The 15,733-nt window shown below is 39.5% G+C and overlaps 2 protein-coding genes across 2 annotated transcripts; both read right to left on the bottom strand.

Moving 5' to 3' along the window:
- Nucleotides 1–1,483: 1,483 nt before the first annotated feature.
- On the bottom strand, nucleotides 1,484–5,477 carry LOC109953145 (UDP-glucuronosyltransferase 2A2-like). The gene is made up of 6 exons (XM_020588555.1): nucleotides 4,741–5,477; nucleotides 4,363–4,511; nucleotides 4,070–4,201; nucleotides 3,669–3,756; nucleotides 2,168–2,387; nucleotides 1,484–1,769 (listed from the first exon to the last, which is right to left on the bottom strand). Exons 1-6 carry the CDS (start codon nucleotides 5,462–5,464, stop codon nucleotides 1,484–1,486), a joined length of 1,599 nt encoding a protein of 532 aa, XP_020444211.1. The 5' UTR covers nucleotides 5,465–5,477.
- A 3,121-nt stretch (nucleotides 5,478–8,598) lies between these two features.
- On the bottom strand, nucleotides 8,599–14,958 carry LOC109953144 (UDP-glucuronosyltransferase 2A2-like). The gene is made up of 7 exons (XM_020588554.1): nucleotides 14,943–14,958; nucleotides 13,138–13,815; nucleotides 12,757–12,905; nucleotides 12,464–12,595; nucleotides 11,121–11,208; nucleotides 9,712–9,931; nucleotides 8,599–8,952 (listed from the first exon to the last, which is right to left on the bottom strand). The coding sequence occupies exons 1-7, from the start codon at nucleotides 14,956–14,958 to the stop codon at nucleotides 8,667–8,669; spliced, it is 1,569 nt and encodes a 522-aa protein (XP_020444210.1). The 3' UTR covers nucleotides 8,599–8,666.
- Between the last annotated feature and the right edge of the window lie 775 nt (nucleotides 14,959–15,733).

Genomic DNA, 15,733 nt, shown 5'->3' on the forward strand with positions numbered 1-15,733 from the left:
AAACACTAAATACAGATTCAAAAGAACGACGGGGAACAAACGGGCCTGAGAAAAGCTAGAAAGAACTGGCAAGGGAGTGAACGAAGAGCAGGGACTAAATAGGGAGAAACTAATCAGGTGCAGCTGGTGACAAGCAGGTGTAGAGGATAGCGTAATCAGGTAAAGGGAGAGAAAACAGAGTGTGGGAGGAGTGAGAAAAGAGGTGCAACCGGGCAAACCTGACACGTTACTTAGACTATTCCTGTTATGTTTCAAAGAATGGCATATTAGTTTAGATTCAGACTAAAATACTGTATCTTAACAACTAATGGATGGCTAACTGTGAATGTGTACAAACTTACATGGGTCCCAGCTGATTTTAGTGGCCAACTGACACCAAGAGGTTTACATTTTTGGTGAAATGTCTTAACTAATGGATGGATTGATTTAAATGTGGCTTTGCCTCTGTCAAAGCTGGATATGCAGTGAAACAATACTGTGTTACTGTTTGCCTTCATAGTGGTATATCAGTCATGGTCTGGAGCTGTCTAGAATGATGGTGGTCAAGTCCAGTCGCAAGGCGCTTACGACACTTTTGTCAGACCATTGACTATAACACCAGGTAATGTAATTAGATAATTGGCTGTTTACCTCCCTTTGTTTTTTCTAAAGACTGAAACACACTTTGTTTACTTCCTTTAACTCTCTCCACTCCCTGGTACAGTTGTAACTTGAAACTGATAAGAAAACTGGCAAGAATACAGAAACTGATACAGCACAAGAATACTCATTTCAAGCAAATGGTCTTGCTTCTATCTGAAAGGCACTTTAGTTATAGATGTACTGTAATAACTAATCATGATCATTAAAGCAGATTATTAAAATAAAAGAAATGATGCAACTACTTAGTTTATTAATGTATTCTAATCAGTCTGCTGCTCTGTGAATAGCCTGTGTGACAAAAATAAATTTGTCTTGGTATTTGGGCATCAGAGAGAAAGATGTGAAGGGTAATACCACCTCCCTCAGAGAGGTCCTAAAGACCTTGTTGGGCTTCATCAGCACTGACTCTACTCTGACTGGACCCCACCTGGAAACAGGCCTCTGTGCCCTGAAGGTGACTATAAGCTTTTCCCAAGCTGTTTCACAACATTTATCTGTTAAAAATATGGCTAAACATTTTCACAAAGATGATTATACAAGTCCTGTGTTTTCAAAACCAGGATATGAGCATAAAATGCACAGAAAATAAGACTTGTAATCAAAAGCGAGTCACATTTCAACATTATTGTTTGCATAATTCATGTAATCACCTTTATTTGATTGCCATATTTCAGGGTTTTAAATTTTATCAACAAAAAAAAATACCATCAACAACAAAGGTTATCTAGAAATCAGATTTAGAGATGACTGCATTGCATACTTAAAATCAATAGGACAACCAGTGAACTAGTTTTTTTATTCATTAACCAGTTCTTTACCAAATGGAATTCAATTTACCCTGTTACTCAGCCTTTCTCTTTGTTTTTTTCTTTCTGTCACAGTACTTGTAGAAGCAGAAACTGCAGGTCTTTGTAAAGAGGAGTATGAGGAGGAGGATAACAGCAAGGAGGAAGGCCAGGACATCCAGGCTGTGATACTGGTACCAGGTGAGCTCATGGGCCTGGACCCTCAGGTGCTTGGCTCCTTTGTTTCTCATAGTGAACTCGATCCAGAATACCGCCTCATCCCGAGGACTCGTGGGTCGGTCGTGGTGAATAATGGAAAGCCGCAAGGCATTTTCCTTGTACCTTTGAATGTGAATATACAATAGAGGGTGAAAATGTGCATTGTGTTTTTTGTAAGTTTCATACTAGTTTCTTTGTTTTACCAAGAATGGGAACAAAAACGAAATGAAGGGATGAATTTCTTAGTTCCATGTATTTTAAAACTTATATTTTATAATTTTTTCTGCTGTAGGTTGTAATGTTGCTATTTCCTGTTGATCACTAATGTATTTAATTGAAGCTGTAGATTGAAGTGAGGTGGATTATGCTGCAGAAAGTTGTCCTTTTTTTGGTTTCAGCCGGAATCTGTAGCAGCTGCTAACTACAGTAGCTAGAAAGCTCATGGGCAAATGTTGCTTTTTAGTAAAAAATTAAATTAAACTTAAATACTTAATAATTAGCATAGTTACAAGACAACTTACATTTTTTCATTGATGACGGCATTGATTGCATCTCTAAGGCCCTCAGTCTTCATGGACTTGTAGTCCACAATGACTGCAGCTCCCTTTGTTTCCATATGGATCATGTTCTCTGGCTGGTCAGCGAACATGGGGATACCCACCATGGGAACACCGTGGTAGATGGCCTCGTAAATCCCGTTTGTCCCACCATGGGTGATGAAAGCTCTGGTCTTGGGGTGACCTGATATGGTACCAAACATCAAGATAACAAATTTCTCAAATCAAAACAGGCCAAACATGCTGTTAGAGCACATCTTTTTACTTCTGTATGATGTGACTCCATGGCTGGATCAAGCTCTTAGAGGGTCCCAGGGCAAAGATTTGTTATTGGGCCCCTGCTGACTACCACTGTACATTGGTTTCAGTATTGTCCCAGACATCCAAGACAATCGGTTATTTAGATCAGAAATGATTACTTGATGAGTTAAACTGGCAGAAAATTGATTGGTGAATATTTTGATAGTTTGATGAATCATTTAAGTGATTTTAAACAAAAATGCTAAAGAAATCACTGGTGTTGGCTGCTGAAATGTGAATAGTTGCTAGTTTTTGTAGTTTCCTATGAAGATTGATTGTGTCTGAGACAAAACTTGATATTGGAATATGTTCACTTGGGCTTCAGGGAATAACGGTGGGGCTTTTCCACTAGTTTGGAACATTATACATTAAACAAACAACCATTAAGAAAAATTGTTAAACTTGACAATTAAAACAATTACCTGAGATTTTTTTGTGTATTAGTTACTCGACACAACACAATGCAAGCAGTTTTATTAAACATAACACAAGACATGTACTCTATATAAACAAATTGGGGTGGCACATTGGTTAGCCACTTTTAATGTGCCTTTCAGACATGTTGTCATTGTTTGTGCAATTATACATTAATTATACACATTATACATTAAACAATCAATCATTAAGAAAAATTGTTACACCCATTGAAAATGAAAATAATTGCTGGGTGTAGCTTTACAATTCTCAGGATGGTATAATACAACCTTGCCTGTGGTTTTTTTGTGTAATATTTAGTTGGTACAGAAAAAATACAGGCAGTTGGTCCAAACCAGGTGCAAGTTTTGAGTGCTGTATACATGTATGATATTCACACTGAAAAAGTGGCTGAAAGTATATTCAAAGCTATCAGTATTTTTACTAACAAACCCTTGATTTTTGAGTGTGCTGTTGATGCATTGTCTCGCAATTACAAAGCTCAAAGTAAATGATTGAAATGGCCACAGCCTGAGAAATGTAGAATGAATTTTGGACCATGGTGAAACAGGCCCATTTAACAAAAAGGGCAATTACCTGATTAACAAATCATTTTCACTTTTTTCCCCTCAATGAAAAATTGAGAGCCTATAAAGATGCAAGTACTTTTCATATCAAACTTTAATGTACAAAATGTCATACAAGATTGATGTTTAAGGCCTGCTCAGTATCTTATATAAGTTTAACTTACCCAGTAGGTCATTCTGAGGGATCCATTTATATATTCTGGTGTTGGCACCGAGAGTATCTGGTTTTTCTCCAGCATATCTCCACAGCACCTACCAGAGTAAATCCATTTGTCAGTTTCATCTATAGCAGTCGAATATGATGTTAACCAGTGAATTTTAATTCATTAACATCTGCTCATTTCTAGTTAAAAGTTAACTATCAAGGATTTTTGATTTGTTTGCCCAGAAGATAAAAACCTTAAATCTCATGGAATGATTTCTAAGATGATTTACATTACAGTACAAGCAATCTGCAGCTAATAAATATCTTCTTTGACCTTTGTAATAGTTTAGGTTTTGAGTTTAAAACTACATTCATGGAAAATTCAGTTTTTCACTTAGTAACTACGGAGCGTACTCTGACCTTTTGTGGGATCTGAGCCAGGGCCGAGGCGATAATGTTTCCCTTCTCTGTGGTAATGTTCTTGACTAAAGATCCCAAAGTGAAGACCACAATACCAGCGTCTCCAGAACTCTGCACAAATTCTTCCATGTCCTGCAAGAAATGAAGTACAATATTGTCTCAACACAAACCAACCAGCATTTTCTTTCCATTCCTCTGTGTTTTAATGGCCCATTTTTCTTCATCCTTTAAGTCGGGAGTACTGTTGAAGTGTTACAAAAGATGTTTAGGGCTGTGATAGTGGACACTGTTACCTCTGGTAAAGGTTTAGCAGGTCTGCAGTGGAGCCCACCAACAAATTGGGAGTTAGGAAGGAAAGGACGAGGGAAGTCAAAATCCCAGTAGGTTCGCATCAACCAGATGTCTGCTCTACCCATCACCTCACAGGCACTAGTGGGTTTTCCTGTCACAGTTCAGAAGTAATGGATGTCAGCTGCCCATTGCAAAGTATCACCAATATTTCAGATGATATTGCTACTTTTCAAATGTGATTTACTTAAAATATTGTTGACAGACATGGTTGGATGTAAAATAACTGGAATTAGTCTGATGCAGTTAACCCAACACAGAACAGTGTGTGGCCCATTAGAAAAGTGCAGTTACACAGTGGCTCTTATACCTGAGTTGCTCACCTTTGATTTCAGAGTAATATTTATCTGCTTCTTTCCAAAGAATGTGATTTAGTACAATGTCATTCAGTGCGTAGAAGAGAAAGTTCCACAGTCTCTCTGAGAAGTTCATCTTGTCTGTCAGTTTGCTCATAGCGGCGGGGACAAAAGAAGGTGGAGCAGGTAGTTGAGCACAGTGTCTCTCAAAGTTATGGGCTAAGGTAAAGCGCAGAGTGAATACCAGAGGGATGCCCAAAATCTCTGCTGTTAAGTCACTGCCCAGGTAGATGGGGTCAGCCAGGAGAAGGTCGTAGTTTCCCTGCTTCAGCTTCTTCATCATGGTCTCTGATTTCAGCACACCATCTAGATACTTAAAATTAAAATATAGGTTGTTCTTCATCAGATTCATGAATCTGATGTAAATCTGCAAGTAGCTCATTTGATCCATCTCATACATGGAGAAGTGAAGGAAGTCTTCAAGAAACCTTTTCATGTCCTCCATTGAGAAGGAGACGTTAAAGGGTTCATAGTGAAAGCGTGAGGGTTCACTGGTGTTCATGAACATAGACACGGTGGGGACTAGGACCGTGACCTGGTGTCCCCTGTTGATCAGGGTTTCCAGCACAGGCTTGATGTTAATCCAGTGGCTGCCTTCGGTGTACCACACCAAAATGTTCCCTCCGTTTGCACTCCATGTCGTACAAAGAACCAGCAGGACACAAAGAGAGAGATGCTGCCTCAACTCCATGCTCAGGTAGAATGACCGCTGTAGCCTGATGCATTATTAAGTAAGCCAGTCTGAACTCTGGCTTGTATTTTCTCTTTGTGCAACTTGACACTTGAGAAAACAGTGCAATGGAAGTGGTTAGAGGTAAAACACAATGAGTGTAAAGTGATCCTCAGTATTAAGAAAAACCGGAGTCACCCTTAACCTGCACTCTAAATTCATAAAATAAAAACGGATTTCAGAAACCTAAATTATAAGTGTTAGCTATGGAGAGACTGAACAAAATAAAACAAAATGATGCTGTGTTCAGCTCAGAGGATTTGAACACAATAACATAATCTCAGTGCTTGTGAAAGAATTTCTCTGTTTACCTTTGAAGTGTAGGGGAGTACGGTCACATATTGGTTTTTGTGAGAGTAACATAAGTTTGTCATTTTAAGATTGATTGTTTGGATCAAAGTGAAATCAGATGTTGTTTAAAAGGCAAATTTCAAAAGTAATATTGTCCTTAAACTTGTGTTGTGGTTCAAGGAATGGTAGTGTTACTCAGTCTAGATTCAAACTAAAATAGTGTACCAACATCTACTGGATGAATTAAGCACCTGTATTTGGCCAAGTATGTTAAACATAAGGAATTTGTTTCCGGTACAGAACCGAGGCAGCCATCTGCGGTGCCAACTCACACCGAGGGCTCTAACCATTGGGGGCAACTTGGGGGTTCAGTGTCTTGCCCAAGGACACTTTGACATGTGGACTGCAGGCACCAAGATTCAAACCACCAACACTCCGGTTGGGATACGACTGCTCTACCCACTGAACCACAGTCACCATGAACTTGTGTACAAACCTACATGGGTCTCCTGGCGATGAAGCTGGCTGAGTTTAGTAGCCACCTGTCACCAAGAGGCTGACATTTTTGGTCAAATGTCTTAATAAATAGTGGATGTATTGATATAAATGTGGTACATGCTGTAATGACTGAGTCCTTAAAGCTACTCTAATTTCTTATCAGCCATTAGAGGGTCACACCTTAAGCCCCTCCTGTTGCATCCTGTTTCCTTCCTACTGTATGGATGCCTGGTTGCAACAGACTGTACAAAATGAAGCCTTCGAATCTAGTGTTAGGAGACTAACGAGTAAATTTGGCAGTCCAGTAGAATGCTCTGGTTATTGCTTTACCATAGATAGTAATTCGTAGAGATTTATGAACGCCACATCTGGATCAAATTTGAGTGCTTTGGCTGCTTTTAACTCACCTCAACTTAAAAAAGCCAAACCAATGTAAACCCTGTTCTTTGCTCTTTTTTTTGTCCCATTCCTTGTGCAAAAGAATTTAATTCAGTTCAGTTTTATTTGTATTAGCGCCAAATCACAACAAAAGTCGTCTCAGGACACTTCACAAAGTATAGTCGAGACATTACTATCATTAATATTATAGAGGAAAAACCCAACAAATCCCCAAGAATGTTGCTACTTCACTCTGGTAGGCACTGATTTTGGACTTTTAGCTACCAAGAGGTCCTTTGTGGCTGGGTATTTGAAATGACTACTCATGGTTTGAAATGTGCTTCTTGTAACCTTTGCTTTGTGGCAGGTGGGGCTAATTTAGAGGCTGTGCTTGGGCAACACAGAGTAGAGAAACTGGAATAACAACAGAAGGGTTGTAGGTAGCTTTGACTCAAATGTGGATATGCAGTGAAACAATATGGTGTTGATGTTTATCTTCATAGTTGTATACCAGTCATGGTCTGGATGTGTCTAGAGTGATGGTGGTCAACTGGTCAATTCCAGGCTGCAAGTCGTCTACGACACCTTTGTCAGACCTGAAAATGGGGCCATTGATTGTAACACCGGGTAATGTAATTAGATACTTGGCTGTTTCTTTCCCTTCCTCTATTTTTCTAAAAACTGAAACACACTTTGTTTACTTCCTTAAACTCTGTCCACTTTCTGGTAGTAACTTGAAACTGATATGAAAACCTGGCTAGAACCTAGAAAGAACAGGCACAAGAATACACAGTTCAAGCAAAGGGTCTTGCTCCTCTCTGAAAAGCACTTGAGTAATCTATGTAATGACTAATCATGATCATTAATGTAGGCTAATAAAAGGAAATGATTTTAAAGGTTTTAATGAACCAGCTGCTCTGTGGATAGCCTGTGTGGCACTTTAGTTGCCTTTGTTTTCAGGCATCATTGAGGAAGATGTGGAGTGTAACATCACCTCCCTCAGAGAGGTCCAAAAGACCTTGTTGGGCTTCATCAGCACTGACATTTATCTGTTGCATTCCTGGCTCAACAGTCTCATGCAGATGATTTTTAAAGTCCTGGTTTTTCAAAACCAGGATATGGGCATTTTGGGCATAAAATAAGAGACTAGTAATAAAAAACGAGTCACATTTCAAGATGGCCCATTTCCCAACTAAGGGGGATATTTACTAAACGTCTCCCAAATTACCACCAGGCACAGAAAATTGTGCCTGTAATGAGCACAGGTGGACCAAGAGAGATAGTAGAAGAAAGTATGTTTACTGGCTAGTTAGTGAAGCATGGTTTGACCTGAAAGCATGTAAATGTACCTCACATTCTCCTCTAGTGAATGATATGACTTACTAACACCCTCTCCTTCCTCAGATGTGGTCTTAACTCTGACGAGGTCTCAAATGAATAACAGCTGCCATGCTAACAGCAGTGCCTTAGATTTTACACCTGCTTTCTGCTGATGTTAAATGTCAGCTGTAATTCTCTCTGCCGCAGTGGTGGTAAATCAGGTGCTGAGAGTATTTATATAAATTTCTATTCTCTCCTCTCTGGTTTTTGTGTCCCTGAATAGGAACACCTTAAAATACATATTGCATGAGACCAGATGCGCCAATTCCTGCAGTGCTGTTTTTTTCTGTTTTTCTGGCACTGTGACTCCTTAGTCAATTTGAACACATACAATTTCACACACATTTTTAGTAAATATCCCCCCTAAGAGCAGTACTTTTGATGTTACATAATTACTTGCGTAATTCATGTCATCACAATTATTTGAATGCCATGTTTCAGTTTTTTAAACTATTTTTCCAACAAAATGAATCGTAAACAGCAGGCAAGGCTTCTCTGGAAATGGTGTCATTTTTTTTTCCAAATGGCTTCTTTACATAAGACCAATAGGACAACCAGTGAACTGTTTTTTTATTCATTCACCAGTTCTTTACCAACATAACTTCAGTTTAGCCCGTTACTCAGCCTTTCTCTTTGTTTTTTCCTTTCTGCCACAGCACCTCTGGAAGCAGAAACTGCAGGTCTTGATAAAGAGGAGTATGAGGAGGAGGACAACAGCAAGGAGGAAGGCCAGGACATCCAGGCTGTGATACTGGTACCAGGTGAGCTCATGGGCCTGGACCCTCAGGTGCTTGGCTCCTTTGTTTCTCATGGTGAACTCGATCCAGAACACCGCCTCATCCAGAGGACTCATGGGTCTGTCGTGGTAGATACTGGAAAGCCGCAAGATATTTTCCTTGTACCTTTGAATGTGAATATACAACAGAGGGTGAAAATTTACGTCATACTTTTGTTACTTTTAACACTTGTTTCTTTTATTTACCAAGAATGGGAACAAAAAGGAAATGAAGGGAGGATTTTTTTTGTTTGTTTGTTTTTATGTATTTCAATTTTGGTCTATCTGGAGGCATCTATAAACTAAAAGTTGAATTGTTGTAGTACTGCAACTTAATCCTTGATTAATCTGACAACAATTTATTTGATTAATCAATTATTTTTGTCTATGAAATGTAAAAAAACAGTGAAAAATTGCCAGTCACCACTGTGCAATGCTCCAAGTAACATCTTCAGATATTTTCTTAAAATCCAGAGATCTTCAATTTGCTTCAATATAAAACAAAAGCACAGCAAATCCTCACATTCATGAAGCTGAAGACTTACAATGTGTAGAATTTTTTTACAATATTTGCTTGAAAAAGGCAACAAAATGATGAATCGGTTTTTATGAAACTGTTGCTGTTTCCTGATGATTGACTGTAGTTCACGTTCTCCTCTAGTGAATGATATGACTTACTAACACCCTCTCCTTCCTCAGATGTGGTCTTAACTTGACTAATTGATATAATTGCTGCTGTAGACTGGAATGATTGTGCTACAGGAGGTTGTTCACATTTTTGTGGTTTCAGTCAGCACCTCTAGCAGATACTGTTACAGCTGCCAACTACAGTAGTTAAAATAAACTTAAATGAGTTAATAATTAGCATAGTTACAAGACAACTTACGTTTTCTCATTGATGACAGCATTGATTGCATCTTTAAGGTCCTCAGTCTTCATGGAGTTTAAGTCCACAATGACTGCAGCTCCCTTCGTTTCCATATGGATCATATTCTCTGGCTGGTCACCGAACATGGGGATACCCACCATGGGAACACTGTGGTAGATGGCCTCGTAAATCCCGTTTGTGCCGCCGTGGGTGATGAAAGCTCTGGTCTTGGGGTGACCTGATATGGTACCAAAAATGCTAAAACATAAATTGCTTTAGGGTAAAGAATTTTTATTGGGCCCCTACTGACCCCCACTGTACATCAATTTCATTATTTTCCCAGACACCTAGAAAACACTCAGTTCTCTACAGCAGAAAATAATTAATTGATGAGTCAAACTGGCAGATAATTACTAGCCATCCTCATCGTTGATTAATCATTTAAGTCATTTTAAACAAAAATGCCAAAGAATTCACTGGTATCAGCTGTTGAAATCTGAATGTTTACTAGTTTTTGTTGTTTCCTATGATGATTGTTGATTGTGTCTGAGACAAAACCTGATATTAGAATATGTTCATTTGGGCTTCAGGGAATAACGATGGGGCTTTTCCACTAGTTTGGACACATTATACATTAAACAATCAACCATTAAGAAAAATTGTTAAACCTGACAAAACAATTACCTGAGATTTTTTTGTGTATTAGTTACTCGACACAACACAATGCAAGCAGTTTTATTAAACATAACACAAGACATGTACTTTATATAAACAAATTAGGGTGGCACATTGGTTAGCCACTTTTAATGTGCCTTTCAGACATGTTGTCATTGTTTGTGCAATTATACATTAATTATACACATTATACATTAAACAATCAATCATTAAGAAAAATTGTTACACCCATTGAAAATGAAAATAATTGCTGGGTGTAGCTTTACAATTCTCAGGATGGTATAATACAACCTTGCCTGTGGTTTTTTTGTGTAATATTTAGTTGGTACAGAAAAAATACAGGCAGTTGGTCCAAACCAGGTGCAAGTTTTGAGTGCTGTATACATGTATGATATTCACACTGAAAAAGTGGCTGAAAGTATATTCAAAGCTATCAGTATTTTTACTAACAAACCCTTGATTTTTGAGTGTGCTGTTGATGCATTGTCTCGCAATTACAAAGCTCAAAGTAAATGATTGAAATGGCCACAGCCTGAGAAATGTAGAATGAATTTTGGACCATGGTGAAACAGGCCCATTTAACAAAAAGGGCAATTACCTGATTAACAAATCATTTTCACTTTTTTCCCCTCAATGAAAAATTGAGAGCCTATAAAGATGCAAGTACTTTTCATATCAAACTTTAATGTACAAAATGTCATACAAGATTGATGTTTAAGGCCTGCTCAGTATCTTATATAAGTTTAACTTACCCAGTAGGTCATTCTGAGGGATCCATTTATATATTCTGGTGTTGGCACCGAGAGTATCTGGTTTTTCTCCAGCATATCTCCACAGCACCTACCAGAGTAAATCCATTTGTCAGTTTCATCTATAGCAGTCGAATATGATGTTAACCAGTGAATTTTAATTCATTAACATCTGCTCATTTCTAGTTAAAAGTTAACTATCAAGGATTTTTGATTTGTTTGCCCAGAAGATAAAAACCTTAAATCTCATGGAATGATTTCTAAGATGATTTACATTACAGTACAAGCAATCTGCAGCTAATAAATATCTTCTTTGACCTTTGTAATAGTTTAGGTTTTGAGTTTAAAACTACATTCATGGAAAATTCAGTTTTTCACTTAGTAACTACGGAGCGTACTCTGACCTTTTGTGGGATCTGAGCCAGGGCCGAGGCGATAATGTTTCCCTTCTCTGTGGTAATGTTCTTGACTAAAGATCCCAAAGTGAAGACCACAATACCAGCGTCTCCAGAACTCTGCACAAATTCTTCCATGTCCTGCAAGAAATGAAGTACAATATTGTCTCAACACAAACCAACCAGCATTTTCTTTCCATTCCTCTGTGTTTTAATGGCCCATTTTTCTTCATCCTTTAAGTCGGGAGTACTGTTGAAGTGTTACAAAAGATGTTTAGGGCTGTGATAGTGGACACTGTTACCTCTGGTAAAGGTTTAGCAGGTCTGCAGTGGAGCCCACCAACAAATTGGGAGTTAGGAAGGAAAGGACGAGGGAAGTCAAAATCCCAGTAGGTTCGCATCAACCAGATGTCTGCTCTACCCATCACCTCACAGGCACTAGTGGGTTTTCCTGTCACAGTTCAGAAGTAATGGATGTCAGCTGCCACGGTGGAAAGAACACTTCGAGGATCTCCTCAACCCCGGCGTCATGTCTTCCGATGAGGAGGCAGAGGCTGAGGGCTCGGGGGCGGACTTGTCCGTTACCTGGTGTTGGCACCGAGAGTATCTGGTTTTTCTCCAGCATATCTCCACAGCACCTACCAGAGTAAATCCATTTGTCAGTTTCATCTATAGCAGTCGAATATGATGTTAACCAGTGAATTTTAATTCATTAACATCTGCTCATTTCTAGTTAAAAGTTAACTATCAAGGATTTTTGATTTGTTTGCCCAGAAGATAAAAACCTTAAATCTCATGGAATGATTTCTAAGATGATTTACATTACAGTACAAGCAATCTGCAGCTAATAAATATCTTCTTTGACCTTTGTAATAGTTTAGGTTTTGAGTTTAAAACTACATTCATGGAAAATTCAGTTTTTCACTTAGTAACTACGGAGCGTACTCTGACCTTTTGTGGGATCTGAGCCAGGGCCGAGGCGATAATGTTTCCCTTCTCTGTGGTAATGTTCTTGACTAAAGATCCCAAAGTGAAGACCACAATGCCAGCTTCTCCAGAACTCTGCACAAACTCCTCCATGTCCTGCAAGAAGTGAACTACAATATTGTCCCAACACAAAGCAACCAGAATTTTCTTTCCATTCCTCTGTGTTTTAATAGCCTATTATTTTTCATTGTTTAAGTCAGGAGTACTGTTGAAGTGTTACGAAAGATGTTTAGGGCTGTGATAGTGGACACTGTTACCTCTGGTAAAGGTTTAGCAGGTCTGCAGTGGAGCCCACCAACAAATTTGAAGTTAGGAAGGAAAGGACGAGGGAAGTCAAAATCCCAGTAGGTTCGCATCAACCAGATGTCTGCTCTACCCATCACCTCACAGGCACTAGTGGGTTTTCCTGTCACAGTTCAGAAGTAATGGATGTCAGCTGCCCATTGCAAAGTATCACCAATATTTCAGATGATACTTTTGCTACTTTTCAAATGTGATTTACTTAAAATATTGTTGACAGACATGGTTGGATGTAAAATAACTGGAATTAGTCTGATGCCGTTAACCCAACACAGAACAGTGTGTGGCCCATTAGAAAAGTGCAGTTACACAGTGGCTCTTATACCTGAGTTGCTCACCTTTGATTTCAGAGTAATATTTATCTGCTTCTTTCCAAAGAATGTGATTTAGTACAATGTCATTCAGTGCGTAGAAGAGAAAGTTCCACAGTCTCTCTGAGAAGTTCATCTTGTCTGTCAGTTTGCTCATAGCAGCGGGGACAAAAGAAGGTGGAGCAGGTAGCTGAGCACAGTGTCTCTCAAAGTTATGGGCTAAGAAAAAGCGCAGAGTGAAGACCAGAGGGATGCCCAAAATCTCTGCTGTTAAGTCACTGCCCAGGTAGATGGGGTCAGCCAGGAGAACGTCGTAGTTTCCCTGCTTCAGCTTCTTCATCATGGTCTCTGATTTCAGCACACCATCTAGATACTTAAGAGTATAATATAGGTCGGTCTTCATCAGATCCATGAATCTGATGTAAATCTGCAAGTAGCTCATTTGATCCATCTCATACATGGAGAAGTGAAGGAGGTCTTCATAAATCAGTTCTATGTCCTCCATTGAGAAGGAGACGTTAAAGGGTTCATAGTGAAAGCGTGAGGGTTCACTGGTGTTCATGAACATAGACACGGTGGGGACTAGGACCGTGACCTGGTGTCCCCTGTTGATCAGGGTTTCCAGCACAGGCTTGATGTTAATCCAGTGGCTGCCTTCGGTGTACCACACCAAAATGTTCCCTCCGTTTGCACTCCATGTTTGTACTCCATGTCGTACAAAGAACCAGCAGGACACAAAGGGAGAGATGCTGCCTCAACTCCATGCTCAGGTGGAATGACCGCTGTAGCCTGATGTGAAGCCTGTTATAGTACTATAATTATTAACTAAACAAATCTGAACTCTGGCTTGGATTTATCCTGACGCATGAGATAAGAGATGCACCCCATGCAGGTTGTTGTAGGTAAAAGGTAATGATTGCAAAGTTGACCTCTAACCTGTGCTTTAAATCCATAAAAACAGACTTTAGGTGCCCTGTACAAAAATGATGGAAGCACACAAAAACCATGCATTTGCAGTTTTCCGCACAGTAACTGGTACGCATCTAGATGATGTGTGGGAAGAATTTTTGGGACTGCAATGACTTTTTTTTTTGCCTACTTCAGACCATGTTTACACATGTTTTGGGTGATTGTTATATGATGAGATGTCAATGAAAAACAAGACAGTTTTGAACAGTTTGCATTATTTTTACCTGTTTACATACTCATCTCATTTTCAATACCGCTTAGTCCCGAACAGGGTTGCAGGGGGGCTGCAGCCAATCCAGGCTGGCATTGGGCGAAAGGCGGGGTACACCCTGGACAGGTGTGTTTACATACTGTATATTTAAATTCATAAACTGCATTTTCAAACATTGAATTTATTTTGGCCTAATCGGTTTTTCAGGACTTTGATTTCTTTTGTTTTGATGTCATTTTTCTCTCTCCTCTATCCACTCACCCCAACCAGTCAAGGTAGAAGGCTGCCCACGAAGAGCTGGGGTCTGTCAGAGATTGCGCCTAATTCCACAGAGACTGAGGTTTATAAAGCACAACCAGGTGAACCTCGGGTGACCCTTTATAAACAGGCTGTGTCCGGCCTTTCCTGTAACACAATCTGATGTCACAGTGCGGCAAAGTGTGCAGGAGTGAGTGACCAGGGATTGAACTTGTCTCATAACCTTTTGTTAAACATTTATTCCCATTTTTAAATTTGCTCTTTCTGTCACTGAACAAGAGTCTAGCACTGTTAATGTGTTTCAGGGTAGACTGAAATTAAGGGCCGTTATCCCTGTATTGAAACAACAGTGTGTCTTCTCTCTCTCCCTCTGACAGCCAGCTTTTCACCTCACCTTCCGGTGTGGCCATTTGGAACACCTATAAATGATTTCTGGTGATGCACTATCAGTGCTTCTGGTCAAGCATAACCCAAGTACAGCCTCACAGAGATGCTAACATGGCTGTAGACCAGGGCTGCCCAATACGTCGATCGTGATTGTGTTTACATAAGGTATACTCCGTATATAAATAAATATATGTTTAGTATTTTAACTGTAGGTAGATCATTCTGACTTGGTCATTTGAAAAGTAGCTTGCAAGATGAAAAAGTGTGGGCGCCCCTGCTGTAGACTATCTACCAGCAGAACGGAGCAACTGATTAAACCGAATGAGGCCAGAGGCATCACCTTGAATATTTGGGAGGCGGTGGTTGATGACTGTGCCTTTAGAAATCGGTGACGTTGAGACGGTGTTTTTTGGAAATGTCACCGCCAAGTATCTGGCTGTCTAAATCTTAACTCTGGCCCCCTCATTAACATTGTAAATTCTTTTTGACGCTGCATTCTGGAAAAACAAAAAGCATTTCAATATTGAATTCAATGCCCCATTGAGGGAATCAGTGACTATTCAGTGTGTAAGTGTGAACTGTTTGGTCCTCAGACCTCCCCTGGTCGTACAGAGGATGTGGGAGAGAAACTAATGATAAGTATATCAGGGTGTTGCATACAGAAATGCAGATTCATCACATCCAACTGTGCATTTTGCCCTTGAATTTATTTTCCCATCCCTCTCTACATTCCTTCTGCTTCCTTCCTTCTTCCTCGCCCTGTCTTCCACCACAGGCTAAGGGTTACAGCGTATTGCT

Source organism: Monopterus albus, unplaced genomic scaffold, assembly GCF_001952655.1.
Source record: "Monopterus albus unplaced genomic scaffold, M_albus_1.0 scaffold554.1, whole genome shotgun sequence".
NCBI lineage: Eukaryota > Metazoa > Chordata > Actinopteri > Synbranchiformes > Synbranchidae > Monopterus > Monopterus albus.

Coding starts and splice junctions, on each gene's coding strand:
- LOC109953145 (XM_020588555.1), bottom strand. CDS start 5,464: ATGGAGTTGAGGCAGCATCTCTCTCTTTGTGTCCTGCTGGTTCTTTGT. Junction 4,512..4,740: donor ATATTACTCTGAAATCAAAG/GTGAGCAACTCA, acceptor GAACTGTGACAG/GAAAACCCACTAGTGCCTGT. Junction 1,770..2,167: donor GCCGTCATCAATGAAAAAAT/GTAAGTTGTCTT, acceptor TCACATTCAAAG/GTACAAGGAAAATGCCTTGC.
- LOC109953144 (XM_020588554.1), bottom strand. Junction 9,932..11,120: donor CCCTCAGAATGACCTACTGG/GTAAGTTAAACT, acceptor GTACCATATCAG/GTCACCCCAAGACCAGAGCT. Junction 8,953..9,711: donor GCTGTCATCAATGAGAAAAC/GTAAGTTGTCTT, acceptor TCACATTCAAAG/GTACAAGGAAAATATCTTGC.